The sequence below is a fragment of the Centroberyx affinis genome, unplaced genomic scaffold (genome assembly GCF_046629955.1).
Source record: "Centroberyx affinis isolate AG114_WGS23_722 - 3 ecotype Tasmania unplaced genomic scaffold, CSIRO-AGI_Caff_v1 ptg000790l_1, whole genome shotgun sequence".
Classification (NCBI taxonomy): Eukaryota; Metazoa; Chordata; class Actinopteri; order Beryciformes; family Berycidae; genus Centroberyx; species Centroberyx affinis.
The window spans coordinates 7614-23334 of record NW_027279397.1 but is presented as its reverse complement, the minus strand read 5'-3'; the positions used below and the strand labels follow the sequence as shown (position 1 = coordinate 23334).

General features: G+C 42.7%; 1 protein-coding gene across 3 annotated transcripts; it reads right to left on the bottom strand.

Moving 5' to 3' along the window:
• Window positions 1–369: 369 nt before the first annotated feature.
• Window positions 370–14391, bottom strand: lrrcc1 (leucine rich repeat and coiled-coil centrosomal protein 1). Of its 3 annotated transcripts, XM_071520298.1 has the most exons (20): window positions 14177–14391; window positions 13936–14063; window positions 13405–13610; window positions 13170–13235; window positions 12913–13080; window positions 12128–12294; window positions 10519–10734; window positions 9459–9661; window positions 8611–8785; window positions 8291–8439; window positions 6893–7097; window positions 6180–6319; window positions 5338–5539; window positions 4494–4679; window positions 4011–4185; window positions 3383–3546; window positions 2580–2788; window positions 1420–1557; window positions 821–956; window positions 370–620 (listed from the first exon to the last, which is right to left on the bottom strand). In XM_071520298.1, exons 2-20 carry the CDS (start codon window positions 13977–13979, stop codon window positions 510–512), a joined length of 3060 nt encoding a protein of 1019 aa, XP_071376399.1. In that variant the 5' UTR covers window positions 13980–14063; window positions 14177–14391; the 3' UTR covers window positions 370–509. The 3 variants fall into 3 exon arrangements, with proteins under 3 accessions (XP_071376399.1, XP_071376398.1, XP_071376400.1); XM_071520297.1 differs by having other exon boundaries at window positions 13936–14391; XM_071520299.1 differs by having other exon boundaries at window positions 12131–12294; window positions 13936–14391.
• Window positions 14392–15721: the final 1330 nt, after the last annotated feature.

The following is a 15721-nucleotide window of genomic DNA, read 5'->3' as shown; positions in this document are numbered from 1 at the left end:
CACTGCTCAATCAATCCCAAATCTTAAACTGAGATTAAATCGTTCAGTCTCTGTTCCCAGGTATCTTCAAAAATTAAATCAAATTAAAATTAAACTTTGTACATATTTACTTTCCAACCAAACCGGTGTGCAGAAAATCTTTACTTACACCCAAAGATTCAACTGTTCGGTCTCTGTGTTTCCACTGCAAACTTTTCAGATGTTGACTTTGGGCAAACACACTGAATTCATTCCTGTCATAACTGCAATCTAATGACTGTAACAAAAAAGGGAGCCAAAAATGTTTTCAGAGAGATTTTATTGGATAAAATCATGATATGCTAAAACACACATATAATAACTTAACATAAATATATAAAATTGGCTGGAAAATGGACTTGTATAAAAAAAAAAATACAACTATCTTTCAAAGCTTATTAACAAATTCACAAATTAATTTTTCCTCTATAAAAGCTCATTAAAAATGGAACTGTGGACCTTTCATAGTGGCAAACAAGTAATTTCTGGTGTTAAAAGTCTTTCAGTACACTGGTGAGACGGTTCATTTTCTCTTCCATGATTCTCTTGTTGGTTTCTGTCTCTTCCAGGAGCTGACGCATCTCCTCCTCCACCTGAAATACCTGAGACAGACACACACACACACACACACACACACACACACAAATCTCAACTGCAGCAAACAAATGAGTTTCACCTCTTAAATCGTAATGGCCTGCATTGTCAAGAGTGCAACAATTTTTCAGCGACAACATGTAGTTTAATTATTCAGAATGTATTATAAATCCAACTGTATCATCAGTGAGGTGAAGCAATATTCTACCTTCTGATTGGCTTGCTCTGTCTGCTTCTGCTTGTCATTGGCCAGTCGCAGGAGCTCAGCTTGATGAGCCGCCTGGACGGACTCAAGTTGCCGCCGAAACGCATCGTCCACACAGTGCAACTTCTCTACTGCGGCTCTGGATGACGCACGGCAACAGATAAAACACAAGGTAACATAAGGTAAGCCTTTTGGGTAGATGCTGTCCAGACTGCCTTACAGCACCATGACTTTATACATTTTTTAGCTTGGACGGCCCCAGCGAGAACTGAACCACTAACTCTGGCAGTGTAAGCATATCTACGACTTGATTTAAAATGACATTACCCATAGCACACCTCTTGTTTCAAAGGGAACACCGCCGAATTTACACATTTATATATTATTTCTATGTTCTGAGACAGTCTAATCATTATTTGTGGACAGGAACGAGTCTCTTTATTCTCGGCGGAGTGGCCCCAGACTTCATATGTAATGACACTGCAAGTTTGATTCCTGGATTTCTTGTTCGGGTTCATAAATTTTGATCAGACCGTCCTAGAAGGAATTACAGATAGGGATTCTCGAAGCGGGTTTCGCCCTCCTTTGATACCGCAGCGTACTTGTGTGCTTCTGTTGCTTTTTCCCGTTCCTCCAGCAGCGAGCGTTCCTTCGAGTCAAAGTTCTCCTTCATGCGCTTCACCTGGCTCTCCAGCCGGGTCAGCAGGTCTGCCTTCTCCTGCCACTTCTTATTGGAAGCGCTGAGAGGAAACAGAACAGACGGGTGGTGATGAAAATTGGTCAGAATAAGTGCAAGTTTGAGCATAAAGGAGAGAGTAAGAGGTTTGGCCGTGATGAGACAGGATGTAGAGAGAGAAGGATCGTTACATCATTCATAACCTGAAGCAACAGAAGGGATAATGAAAAGAAAAACGCAACAAGACAAAATAAGTCAGTTTCGAAACGTGGGTACATGACATCCTCCTGGGGAGAATAGAGCACAGAGTTTTATTATCTTGTCCAACAGCTAGAGAGTGCCCATTTTCAAGAGCTATTTTCGCCTGACAGAGGAGTAGTTTGACATTGTTTACACTGACGTAATGCACGGCGCAGCTAAAGTTCAGACATTTTCAACTTGGGAGCGCCCAGGGCAGCATCCCAAAACACTAGTGACATAGACTGGAGGAGACAAGCTCCTGCCACGACCAAATCATCGAAATAAATAACTTGAAACAGGCACAGCAGTGTTCAAAAGAGCGTCCCATCATGTGATCACAGCCTTAAAGCCCCCATGAAGTGAACTCCTATTACCTTTACTTCCTTGAAAACAGTATATCTTTAATGGTGACCTCATGCTGCACCAGTAAACGTAAATAGAAATTTCCAACCAATAAAGCCATCACAGTTTTTTGAACAATCGAGCCCATCCACCCCTCTCATCAAATAAAACTGCCTTTCTCTCCCCGACTCCCTGATTCCATTGGTTTAGACTTTTGAATGATCCATCACTGCATTATGTCCTGCCCCAACATCCTGTTTGACCAGGAAATACATCAAATCAAGGAAGTAAAGATGCCGTTTCAGGAAGTCTTTAATAAGAGGGAATGGATGACTGACTGAATGAGAGAGAATGAGTGTGAGTGAGTGATACCCTGTGTGTTTGTTCAGAGTCTCAGTCCCCTGAACTCAGATGACAGCGGTGTACAGTGTTTAGATTACATCACATGAGACAAGTTGCTTTATTGTACTCTGTGTATGTGTCTATGTGTGATGGCAGCCTTGCCTGTAAACTCCTTTGACCTCCTCAAGCTCCACCTCCCTGTCCTCCAGCTGCTGTTTCAACTCCTCCTTGCGCAGGCTGAGCTGCTCCAGCCGCTCCCTGAGCTCAGCCAGCGGCGCCGTCTCCTCGTCAAGCTGTTGCTGGAACCTCTTCTGGACCTGGACCGCCTCCTCACGCTGCCTCCGGATCTGCTCGTCACGCTCCTGCAAGGCCTGGGGAGCAGGGAGGAGCGGGAGGAAGAGGAGATGTGGGAGGAGGGAGACAGGCGCAAAAGGGAAGAGACAGGGAATTATGCATTATTCAATTCGTCAATAATTTATTGCTGTGACCAAAGTGTGTCTCAGGATAAAAACAGGATACAAGACAGTTAGGTACATGTAAACACTGAACCCCCTATACAATACTCATTATAATATACAGTAGTAAAATACATAAATCAAACACAGCTGGTTAATAATTTAAAATAAAGAACCATAAAAGTTAAGAAAGTGACAAGTGCCTTGAGAGAAACTAATTACAGTACAAAACTAGTCAGATGTTTCTATATAGCCTGAACAACTGAAGAGGTGTTGAGCGCTCAGGTTGCTTCAGGGTAAATGTTAGCTGACAGTAATGGAGTCACAAGTGGGAGAGAGAAGTTGATGGGAAAAGAGAAAAAGATGAATTGGTATGTGTAAAGGAACAGTGAGTGTTACAAAGTCAGTGACAGAAAAGAGACAGGAAAATATCAAAACAACTTCACGGTACACTGCTTTTTTTGACAGTCGACAACCCTTTCACTTTATTAATCAAAGTATCCTTCTAACCTCTTTGAGTTTCCGGATGGTCTCTGTCTGGTCATCGATGATTTTGGCTTTAATTCTGAGGGCGTCGTTGTCCCTCTCGTTGTGTTTCTTCTGCGTCTCCAGCTCAGTGCCCAGCACCTCTATCCTGGCCTCCAGGCGACCACGGTCCTGAGCTAAAGACACTCCTACCAAAAAGATACGAATGAAAACGTGAATTACATTATGTCTCTCAAGACGGTATATAACATCCAAGTGTGTGTGTATGTCCCAAATAACCACTAGATGGCAATCTTTACTTACTAGCTAAGACACAAAACCTCAGCGCTTACTAAGGCACACAGCTGCTGCTCCTTCCATACTGTTGCTGAAGTAGAATCTCCAACATGTTTGCTCTGCTTGGAGTATATCTGAATTACTTAGAGGTTACTCTCTTTGCCCATGGCCAATATGTAGCATCCACCTGGCCAATGCATAATAGAGTAAAGAGGGACTCAAGGGAAGCCCTGAAGTATTGTGTCTCGACAAGTAACTAATACTGGCTGCAAGTGTGCGTTACTATGCACTGTGATATTCATCCAAAGCAGCCACACAACGGATTGGGTATGAGCTACACCACTGGACAACAAGTGTCCTTATGCCCTCCTCCCACCTTGCTGAGCAAGCTCCTGGCCCCAGATCCTCCTCTCTGCCCTGAGCCCGTCTATCACCGACTCCTGGGCTGTGAGCTGAGACAGAAGTCGTGCCTTGTCCTTTTTCAGCAACTCAAGCTGCAGGCTGAGACGCCGGTCCTGCTCCGCCTCTGCTTCTAGGGAATGCAGACGACCCTGGCAGACGGACAGACAGTAAGACAGGAATAAAGATCAACTGATGTCAAGGCTGACAGATGGAAAGGCAGCTGGACCATTCAGTATTCATGATGTCTCAAAGGCTGCCGTTTCAATCTCCCAGAGGCTCATACTCAACAGTATTGAAAAGGCACTGACTGATGCCCAGAACCAATAACCTCTACTCTATCTGCACCACCTTCTAAAGTGATTTTCCGAGCCTGATCAAATAACTTGCTATAAATTTAACTTGGAGTGCCACAGAAAAATGATGACAGATCTCGCCCCGTGTTACTTTGTTGCTGTACCTTCAGATCAGCGACAGCGTCTCTCTTGGCTTTGATGAGATCAGTGATGCGGTTCTTCTGTTCTTTGACCATGGCTGTGAGCTCCTGCACCAGAGAGCCTGATTTCTTCTCCCTCTGCTGGGACTGGGCGAGGGCCGCCTTGAGCTCCGACAGCTCTGCACTCAGTTGATCACACACTTCCTTCACCTACAGAAGCAGAGGGGAGGGGGGGCGGATTTAATGTCAGAGGGAAATCTAGGAGTTAAAAAATGAGTGAAGGACTTTGGTCCAAGTGTTACCTGACTTGACAATTTCATCAATCAATGTCAAGTTTGAGGTCTGACAGAGTAGGTTGTCAGATGGACAACCTACGTAACAGATTTACAGAAAGCAATCTTTTAAAGGTTCCCATGGATGTGGATTTGACTGGCAATCTGTATCTCCTTCAGACTTTGCCAAAGGTTAAAAAGTTACAGAATTAAAGTAGCAAATTGCCCAGGCATTAGCAATCAAAAATAAGATTACACTTCCTGCAGCGGGCGAATGAAATCTGTAACCATAACGAGGAAGTACAGATTGATTCAAATTCAGTCCTTTTATATCGCTTGCTTCCTGTGGCAATGACAGACTACTTATCCAGAGTGAAATTATCCTAGTTCAATCTCAGCCGTCACCATCAGGCAGATAAAAAAAAACTACGCCTACCTAGATTGGGGTCAATTCCAGTTCAAACCTTTCACTTTTTATTGGACACAATAATAATTTCTCAGCTGGAACGCAGAGAGAATATAGAGTAAATGTTGAGAGGACACCGCCTCAGTATCTACACGCCATCTGTACAGCCGGCGTCCCCCTCTGGCCAGACCTCAGAGAAGCGAGAAGCCTCGATGGTTAGCGCCATGCGAAACTCGTCCTCCAGGGCGGCGTACTGCTTCCTGCCCTCTGCCAGTCTCTCCTCAAGCTCCGCCTCCCTCTGGGCATGTCTCTGTCCCACCGACGTAACCTCTTTTGCCACTGCCTCGCGGAAATCCGCCCCACCGGGCAGCAGCCGCAACTCCAGCTCTTTTCTGTGAAACAACGCATTGCTAGTAAGGATGGGATGGGGCATTCACCTGTTTAACCATTAACACAGCCAGGATCCACAGCCAGGAAAAATAGAATAAAAATAGAGTGGGGTCTAAGTCTGTCTTCCAATGATGAGTTTAATTCCAAAATGTGACAAATGTGACACTGACATAATCAACATGAGATTAATATTCACTACTGAATATTAAATGTAGTAAAGTTATTAGCTATCTGAGTCCTTAGTTTACAGGTAGTACAATTTTAGAGGATGAGATCATGTGGGGTTTTTTTTAAAATACTGAGCAATGAATGAGTGTTCTTTCAGTGCTTCATAATAAAACTAATCGATTAGTTGTTTAATCAATTATCACAATTATAATCAATGCATTTTCTGTTGATTGATTTAGTCATTTATCAAATAAAAATACCTTAAATAAATTCTGAGATTTGCTTGGAGATTTGCGTTTTGTTGCTCTGTTTCAAATCATAAAATGAAAGCTCTGGTAATTTGTGATGGGCATTTGTCATTATTTTTGACATTTTATAGACTCAATTATTAATTGATTAATTGAAAACATAATCGATAGGTTAATCGATAATGAAACAATCGTTAGTTGCAGCCCTAAATAAAACCCAAGTCACCTGTGCTCTTGTTCCCTGGATGCCAGCAGCTCATGCAGCTGCTGCAGCTTGTCTTTGTGCTGGCGAAGTGAAGCTCTCTGGATGTCCAGCTCTCTCTTCAGAGCTGCTGCCCTGTTCTCCAGCTCCTGGTACCGCTTCATCTGAACAAAGTCAGCACATGTTGTGTCCAAGGCTGCCACCAATGAGCCCAATTATGCTTCATGCTGATGGTTGAACCTGAATGACCCTCTCTGCTGAATTCTTTCCTATGTCTGCATTTTTTCACTCCCCAGGCTGAATCACTGAACCACAGTGCTGGCATGATGAACACTGCTCCCTTGATATTCCTTTTACAGCACTGGCCTAAAGCTTTTTTTAAATCCCATGCAAGGGAGTTAAGATGTTCAGTGGTAAGTAATAGGTTGGAACAGAAACACCATGATAGATCTACGTCTATATGAGTCTAAATAAACTACCTATGTAGGCAGAGATGCTCGTATAGTAACTAGGGCTGAAAGATATTGACGCCTGTCCCAAATATAGGCCGGTTGAGTTCAGTGTTTTATTTGAGTTCAAATGCATTTTGGACACCCTTCTCTCTTAAGCAATTAGTTGCGGCCAGAGCTATTTGGAAAATGCAGAAGTTCATATTGCGATTTCAATTTGTTTTTCAATTAAGTGTTCAGCTCTAATGGTAACGATTTAAGAGTCCTTAGTGCTACTAAACTAGCTACCTCCTCAGCCTGCTGGCGAGCCCTGAGTGCCTCTCCATGAGAGATGCCGTCCTCCAGGCTGCGCAGTGCACTCTTGTGTTGGTCCTCGCTGCTGCGGGCCTGCTCCAGCTGCTGGGCCAGTGACTGGCACCTCCCCTCCAGCTCCTCAACATGGGTCTGCAGGTCAGACCGCCCGGATCGCTCCTTTAGCAACAACTCTTTCAGTCTGGAAGGGGGAAAGAAGGGTAGGAGCGTGGAGGAACAGCAGGAGTAGGACATTTGTATTTATATGGAAATGTGTATTTATGTGGAGCCAACTAGTGGCAATTTTGCACTGCAACTATTTGTCCTCTGTGTATTTTGTTTTATTTCCAAATGTTAAAAGGATGATGACCTGTGAAATTGGAGAAATCTGACGGTAAAGCATAATGGAAATCTAATCTCAAGGAACAGAGAATGTAAATACGGTGGAAAATGGAGATAGCAAAAAATTATTATGCAAAAGGGCAGAGTGCAGTGAAGAGTGAAAGACAGGAGAGCACAGAATGGAGGCAAGCTGGGAAAATTGAGGGCGCCTACAACTAAGACATGCAAAAACAAAACTGCATGTCTAGGACCACCTCATATAGTTCCCTTCTTCAATTTCCCATGAGTCATTTCTCTGTAATCTGTCTCCTGATGAGAGAGGTAGTCAACAGTAGCAACCCCGTTAAGAGTCATTAGAAAGCTGCAGCCAAAGTGACAGTTAAGATTGATTCACGTGACACTGCTGACATATGCCTGTCACCATGCCTCTAATTACGATCATAATGCTGATTTATCTGAGCAGCGGGCAGTGCGAGCAAGGACAGTGCAGGAGATACTGCAGCTACACCTGGCTCTCCGGCTCTATCTGTGCAACCGAATGGTCTTACATGTGTGGGGAGAGAGACGGGGATATTTAATTACAGATAATTATACCCTCTGCAATTTAAAAATAAGGTATATAAGCAGGCTGGGTGAGCAGGTTAATGATCTTCTTTATGCTAAGTAGCTCTATTACCACAGACAACTGCAGGCGTACTTCAGAGTTTCTGGGTAATGGAGCCAATATGTATGCCTGATTTTAAGAGGCTTTGCGACAATGATGGTGAGGAATTTTAATGGTGGGATGGGTATTCATTGTTCAAGAATGAGACAGGCAGCAGGCCTAACTCTCATGAGAGACAATACAAAGGATGAAGAGGATAGAAATGGATGAGAATCCATTATGCAGTTGACAACTAAAATCCACAGAGACGAGTTCAATGATATCCTTTTTCCTCGTGGTGTCTGCTTCAGCGCTATTGTATTACATCTGTCCTGTGCGCTGTGTGCGAGCGTTTTGTGTGTATGCCTCTGTGTGTGTGTGTGTGTGTCCCCATTTGTCTGTCCTGTTACCTGTCTGTGGTGTGAAGGGCCATGCTCTGAAGGTCTTTTTCCTCAGTGGCCTTCGTCTGCAGGCACTTCAGCTGCTCCGTGAGCTTCCTCACAGCCTGCTCGGCCTTCCAACGCCTCTCCCTCTCCTGGTCACGCTCCTCCACAATTGTCTGGACCGCACACACACACACACACACACAAATTTGGTAAAGACACAAATAAAAGTATGCTTGTCCACTCCACTCTTGTACAGTCATATACTTCGTTGTTTTTAACATAACATGAATTCAATACACGTGGCTGCAGTAAGTCAGTCTGCAGCTGACCTATCCAGCCCGTACCCTGTAGGTTTCCTCCTCCACGGTGGGCTTGGTGCTCCCCTCCCCGGAGGCCCTGCCGGCTCTGACGGGACCCCTCCTCGCTGGTCCCGCTGGGTCTACACGCCCCGGGCCCTCCGCCTTCCTCCTGGGCCCCGCAGCACACTTTGAACTCTTCTGCTTATGATTCTCCTGATCGCTGCACATAAAACAAATCACAGGTATTGAACCAGCTGTAAAATTGATCATAAACAACCCTCCAGCTAACGTCTGGCTCGATAAAGGTCAAAGCTGATGACTTACTCACTTTTATAGGTACACAAAGTTTGAGCAACTTTGAATTGAATTTTGAGCTAATATCTTAACATCACCTTGCTTTTGATGAGGACAGTTGGGAGCTTACTAAAGTTAAATTACTGAATCCTAAGCACATGTCATAAGACGCTGATGAAGTAAGATGAGGGGGTAGACCAGAGCGGCACAATCGTTAATCATGGGAGCAGGATGACAGCTGTAATTTCTAACAGAGAGGAGGAGAGTTTACAACATCGTTCAGAGAAGAAAATTTATCACCCACTTCCTTCTATAAGGTAAAAGGATTTGCTCCATCATCAAGATACCTGGTTAGGTTGATGCATGATAAACACGGAAGTGTCCACTGCTGCATATTGTGTTTGATTATTAAGAACACAGAGTTTGCCAATTACTATATTGTAAACATTACTGCGTCAGCAAACTTGGGTAATTGTATGAATCTCATTATCATTATTTAAATGTGATTGTTCATCAAATTATTCTAGCATCGCCAGACAGTAGTTAAACTGACAGCCGAGTCTTTGTCAGGTGGAGAGTTATGCCGGCGCAGAATTCACCTGTCTGATCTCCTGCCCTTGGTCTCCTTGGTGGTTCTCCTCATTGTTGCGGTGCTGCTACGATGTGTTGGGATCCTGGTGCGCCTCCTGTTTTCCTTCCCACTGTCACACTCGCTCTCTGAGGTGCGGTCCGTGTCCCTCTTGGCCTTCCGTACCGTCACCACGGAGGGGGCGGAGCTACTGGAGACGTCCCCTGCAGGGGCCTGGGTAAATATTGCAGAAATATTCATTTATAATCAAATATTCAATAGTCTACTGGTTTGGATGAGTAAAAACGAAACAATAGATGAGTAAGACAGATTTACCAGGGGACATTCAAATGTCACAGCAGCAACGCAAAATGAGACACTTAGCAAAGACTTGTAAATTTAATTAGAATAATAAGGACTTAAAACGAAAGGTTCGCTGATAATATCTGCAGTATCAGGATCGGGATCCAGTTCCCAAGTACGCATACTCTGATCGGCAAATTAAACTGTCCCAATATCTTTACTTAAATGAGACACGTCTTGGCACAATATAAATCCTGATATGTTAAAATGCTGACATATTGCTATTTGTGAAGTTTATAGGCATAGCACCTATTGTTTAACAGAGGAGTGTTGGCTATGCAGGCTGGATACCATTCTGTTTCATCAGGCATAACCTACCACACTTTTCTTTATCTGTTAACCTTTGGTGAAAAAGCTGCTTTTGAGAGTCCATCAATAAGCCTTGTTCAATCGATGCAGGGGGAAAAAAAGAGAGAAGCTACATCTTCTAGTCTGTTCTGCGGCCCATCCTCCATTTCATTATTATCATTTATTTCTTTATTTGATTTAAGATCGTTATACAATGGCCAGAGCATGATTTGTTTAAATGAATACACACAATTGATGCACTTGCTCCTGCAATTATTTTATAAGAGGCCAATACTAGACGGCATGAATACTCTGTAAACTGAGCAGTACTTGACTTGGTGTTCGGAGTGGTTCTGATAAATTGGTATCGGCACCTCTACCTCACACAATGCTTATTATCGGGATTTATAAGGTGGATTTAACAGTTAAAAAAAAAACACCTGCTGGAACAGCTGCGACACCTGGTGCTCCAGTTTCCTGATGCGTTGTTCATTAGCAGGGTGTGATGGATCAGCATCGGTGGCCCGACCCAGCTGGAAGCGCTGGCGATCTGGACGCGTGACTGGATCTGTGATTTCTTCAGAGCCGATCCGCTGATGAAACTGGGTCAGCATCTCGTCTATGCGGGGTGTGGTGAGAGGGCCGTCCCGTCCAGCCTGCAATGGAAACTAAATCTGCTTTTTGCATTTGGCTAAAAACATTTCAGGGTTCCCACTGTGGCCGTGATGAAAAACTGCATTACTTTTCATGATTTTCCATAACTTAAGTCAGAGTGTGATTCCTTCCTGGCTTGTTAATAATGTTTTTCAGCTCATAAAAGTTGTAAAGGGGTAAACAGTCTGGTTTCTGCCAGACTGTAGAGGAGAACAGCTGAAAACTGCCTTCTAATGCAATGAATGTGTGTGACAAGTTATAAAATACACTGGTATAATCCTGTAAAATGACCCATTTGTGACATTCCCTGACTTCCCCAGAAAAAATATCAAATTTCCTGACTTTCCCTGTCTGGAATACACCTCACAAAATTACAAGATATTCCACAAATTCCATGACTGGTGGAAACCCAGTTATTTAAAACAACAGACTCAGGCTGCAAGAGGAGTGACGGATACTAGCACACCCACAGCAATATTCAAAACCGGTATCTGCCAAGTAGAACCACAGTCTTGCCAGTGAACAACTCTGCTGAGGATTTGGGGGTTACATTGTCCTCCCACAACACAACTCTTCTCCTTCAAGCCCCCCATCATGATTTTACAATTTGCCACAACACATTTCTAATACTTTGGGTTTTAGTTTGGTGGGAAAAGTCAACAGGTCAGTTGGTTTGATGGCACAAAGAAACCTGAATCAAATAAAATAAAATACATGTCTTACTTTCTGGCCCTTGTCAGCCTCAAACAACATACAGTAACACTTTACAAGGGCTTTGCCCCAGTCCATGAACCTGTGTATTAACCTATGGAGAAGTATTGTAAGTACATAACAGATATGTATCCATCCAACTGTCAAGCGAATTTTACGAGAACTTCTGAAATGTTGCAAAACGTAAAATACACATAAGGTGGATTTCCACCGGCTGAGTTGAAGTGAAAAAATAGAATGTAGAATGTAGCTATGTCAGAAAAAACATCCACTAGAAAACTGGAAGGTCTGCACTCTACATAATATATTCAACAAATACATTTCCATTGTTATTTAGCACAAAACTTCTTTATCAAAAATGTTTGCGATACAGATTCATTTTTTTTCTAAACTGTGTCATTTCCATTCAGAATTTCGGATCCAGTCCATCACAATTTGACTAACAACCAGCTATAAATACTGTGTTAGCAGTTAAACAAATATGTCATTAATAGATATTGCTCTAAGTGTACAAACATTTACAGTGTCATTACAAACTAGCATATTATGCATTAGGGAGATTTTCATTAAGGACTAACACAGTATTATTGTGTAATTATACCTTTCAATAGGTTAATACACTGGAATAAAGCTACTGTAATGCATACTTATTTTTTACAACAAAAGACTGGCACCAAGATTTACCACTTCATTGACACTCGTGTCTGAGGAGAGCAGGAAGTCCACATAGTCCTCCAGACCCGGGATGTCACCAGGACTGTCCTCTCCCAGAGCTGCTGGATTTCCCAGCCGGTCCAAGCCATCCAGAACAGAGATCTGTGGTAACGACTGCATAACAACCTCCCTGTAACCTGGAGCAACGCAACACACACACACACACACACACACACACACATTAGTAAAAACTGACCTTGAACTGTGTGAGTTCTTCACAATGGCTACCCAAAACATGGGACTGGTCTCAACTCATCTTAATGTCTCATATCAATTTGTACGCTTTTCCTTCCTGCAAAGTGATCAATGGTGGAATGGGAAGATGGATTGGAGGTGTGTAGGTTATCTTAATTTTTTATTATTATTATTATTTATTAGTTATTTACATGACTGCTGTCAAACCAGTTGTGTGCTTTCCAATGCTATGAAATTAGATAGATACATAGATCGACTAAAGCCAATACTATCATTAGCTCTCCATTTGACTATCACTGATCTTCATTATGTGCTTTCATTAGGGGCAATATTGGGGAGTTATGGTCTGGATATTCTGCAAAATCCAATAATTAACTTGTGGTGGACTGGTAAATGAAGCATCAAAAGCAACAGAGAGGGAAGAAGATGAAATCTGCTGATATTAAGCAGCTCACAGGGGTTACAGACACAGCTACTGATGGTTAAAGTCTGCAATACATTTTGTGAAAATCCAACAACTAGTCACAAATATATTCCACAATAACATTTTCATGCCCAACCTGGCAAACTACAGACAGGGTTGTCTATGCCATCCTGGCTCAGAGTGACCTCTCTCAAACTTTGCACTCCCAGCATGCACTGCAGCAGGTGGTTGATGCTGTCCAGGTGGTTGCTATGGAGACTAAGGTGCTTCAGCTTGTATTCCGTGCCATGGAGGTAGAGCAAGCCTATTGTGGACATAATGCGAGTCAATATCATTAATGTGTTAAAAAATAATAATAACAAAAAAACTTTGTTCAGTCAGTATTCAACTCACCAGTGAGGCTGTTTATCTGATTGTAGGACAAGTTTAATCTTGTTAGGTTCACAAGGCCGTTCAGTCCTGAGGTACAGCAAGGGACATTAACAGCTCAGTGAATCTACGGCTCATAAAGCAGTGACAGCAATATCGGAGTAAACACAAGACCCGGTAATGAAGAATTATGACTTGGAGAACACCCACAATGCTAAAACATCTATTGTCTGAGTAAAGCAGCGACTAAAAGGCTCACCTTCAACCTTGGTTATTAAGTTGCAGGATAAATTCAAGGTCCTCAGCGATGCGAGGGAACTAAGAGCCTCAATCTGAGAGATGCAGTTGGAGGAAAGGTCTAAGTGCCGTAGGTGCCAAGCTGAGGTCAGGCCCTCTATCCTCGGGATGCGATTGCAGTGCAGATTTAGGGATGTTACAGTGGGACGCAGGGGGACTTCCAGCAAACTAGACACAAGGCAACAAGGTGGGACATGGTAAACAACAGGTTCACTAGGACGGATCAGTTTGATTCCTAAGCGCCCAGATCCATTTTCTTGCACGAAAAGTAGCCAAATCTTTGTGTATAACGGCCTAACAGGACCCAAAATAACACATTTCTGGACAAAGAAAATCATCAAAAATCAGAGGAAACAAATATCTAATGAGTGAAGTATAAAAGTGAAAAGAATATTTCTCTTCGCATTTACAGTTTAAGTAACGTGTCACAACAAGCTTTTAGTAAACTGCCCAATAAAGTAAGAACAGAGAAGGTCAAGGTAAAACTGGTTACCTTGTTATATTCTTGTCAATAAGACTCAGCTCTCTGTCAGCCATAACGACGACCAACGTCAGTTAGCAAACTTGTAACTTAACGTTAGCTATTTAATGGCTGGATTGTGTCGCCTTGTGCCATCTTTCCTGCGTAAACAAACATAAAAACGCCATAGCTGTCTTATTAGGCTGGAATGAACTAACGTTAACAGTTAGCTAAGGTTCCTGTAAATGTGTTAACAAATCCCCATATTAGTTACCTAGCAGACTAGCTAAAGTTAGCGACCGAGTTTGGAGAAAATCCAACCAGAATGAGGCAAAAACCTTCCGACCCATCAAAAGCCCAAATCACAACAGCCGTCTCAGAATACAGTTACAGTCACAACAGCGTCTGGGATAGGCTAGTATATTTCTAACAACCAAAGCTACATGGCGTGGGCTCGTTATAAAGTCTGTTGTTGTTTAACCGCTGTCGTTATTGAATTGAACTCGCCGCTTCTGGCATCACACTTCCTGTTTATATGACGTCATTAACTGCACCTTCCCGTCCCCGTTTACTCGCTCCACCCACTGAGGACATCCGGGCTCATGTCAGGTCACTAGAGATTTTTTACTTAATTTATTTATTAAACTGTATAAAATTACAAATTAGAGCTATACAATATATGATATTGTAGTCTAGTATTAATGCTGTGAAATACAGTTATGTGTCCTGAAAGATTTCACCGCCTTTGGATTCAGAAGTAACAGATTAGGATACTTTTACTGAAGTTTGAGTAGAAGTACAGTAGCCTACTTGTCGTTACACTACCTAGGCTTAATTCAACAAGAGGACTTTCCATTTTGTGCATTTCCTGTATTAAGTTTGATACTAAGAGAGAAAGATTCAAAAAGACTCAAAGAGAGAGTTTACCTCAGATTTGGTCTAGCCTATTCCTTTGCTGTCGAGTTATTAAAGTGGCTCCCCGTCTCCAGGCTGCTGCATCATGGGGGTTTTGGATCGAAAGGTCTCACCACAGGATGCCGGGACCACTTGTTACCTGTAGCTATCTCTCACAACAGCTCTGTGGTGTCAAATGTGGGTCATCACTTGTGTTTGTGTGTGTGTGTGTGTGTGTGTGTGTGTGTGTGTGTGTGTGTGTGTGTGTGTGTGTGTGTGTGTGTGAGCACTGGGGTGATGATCCATCACACCCCCTGTCTGACCTGCAATCCTCAAAGCACAGCCATTCAAACAGTCAGTTATTATTCCTGACCTTGTACCACTCACATTGATTCTTTTGAAGCTGAGCAGAAAGGGGGGAAAAAAACATCTTCAAACTAAAGCACATACTGGTTTAAACCCAAGATTCCAGGTTTTCACACCATGGACCAGCTGCTTCCCTCTGAATCTGGACTGAATTTTGCTTTAATTTCATAATCGGAAAATGTATTAAATGCAGAAACTCTCGGATGACACACAAGAACAGGAGCTTTTTATTTCCACCGAAAAACACACAAGTTCTGGTGTATAATAGAGATCACAGATAGTTATTTTGAAACATTCCTTACAGTACCATAAAATCATTTTCTGTTTTTTTAAATTATTAATTGGCTCTATTTTCTAACTCTAGTCCTTTGTGTGGGTGAGGAAGAACAAAACCCCATTACAATAATGTTTTCAGCTATTTCTAACTGCCAACACAATCCTTAATAAATCCCTCAAGACCCAGAGGGATTGTTCACTCAGATCTCTCGAATTCAGTAAATATTTTCACATGAAATTGATTGTAATGCCCTTGTTGACACCATGCATTTGACTTTATATT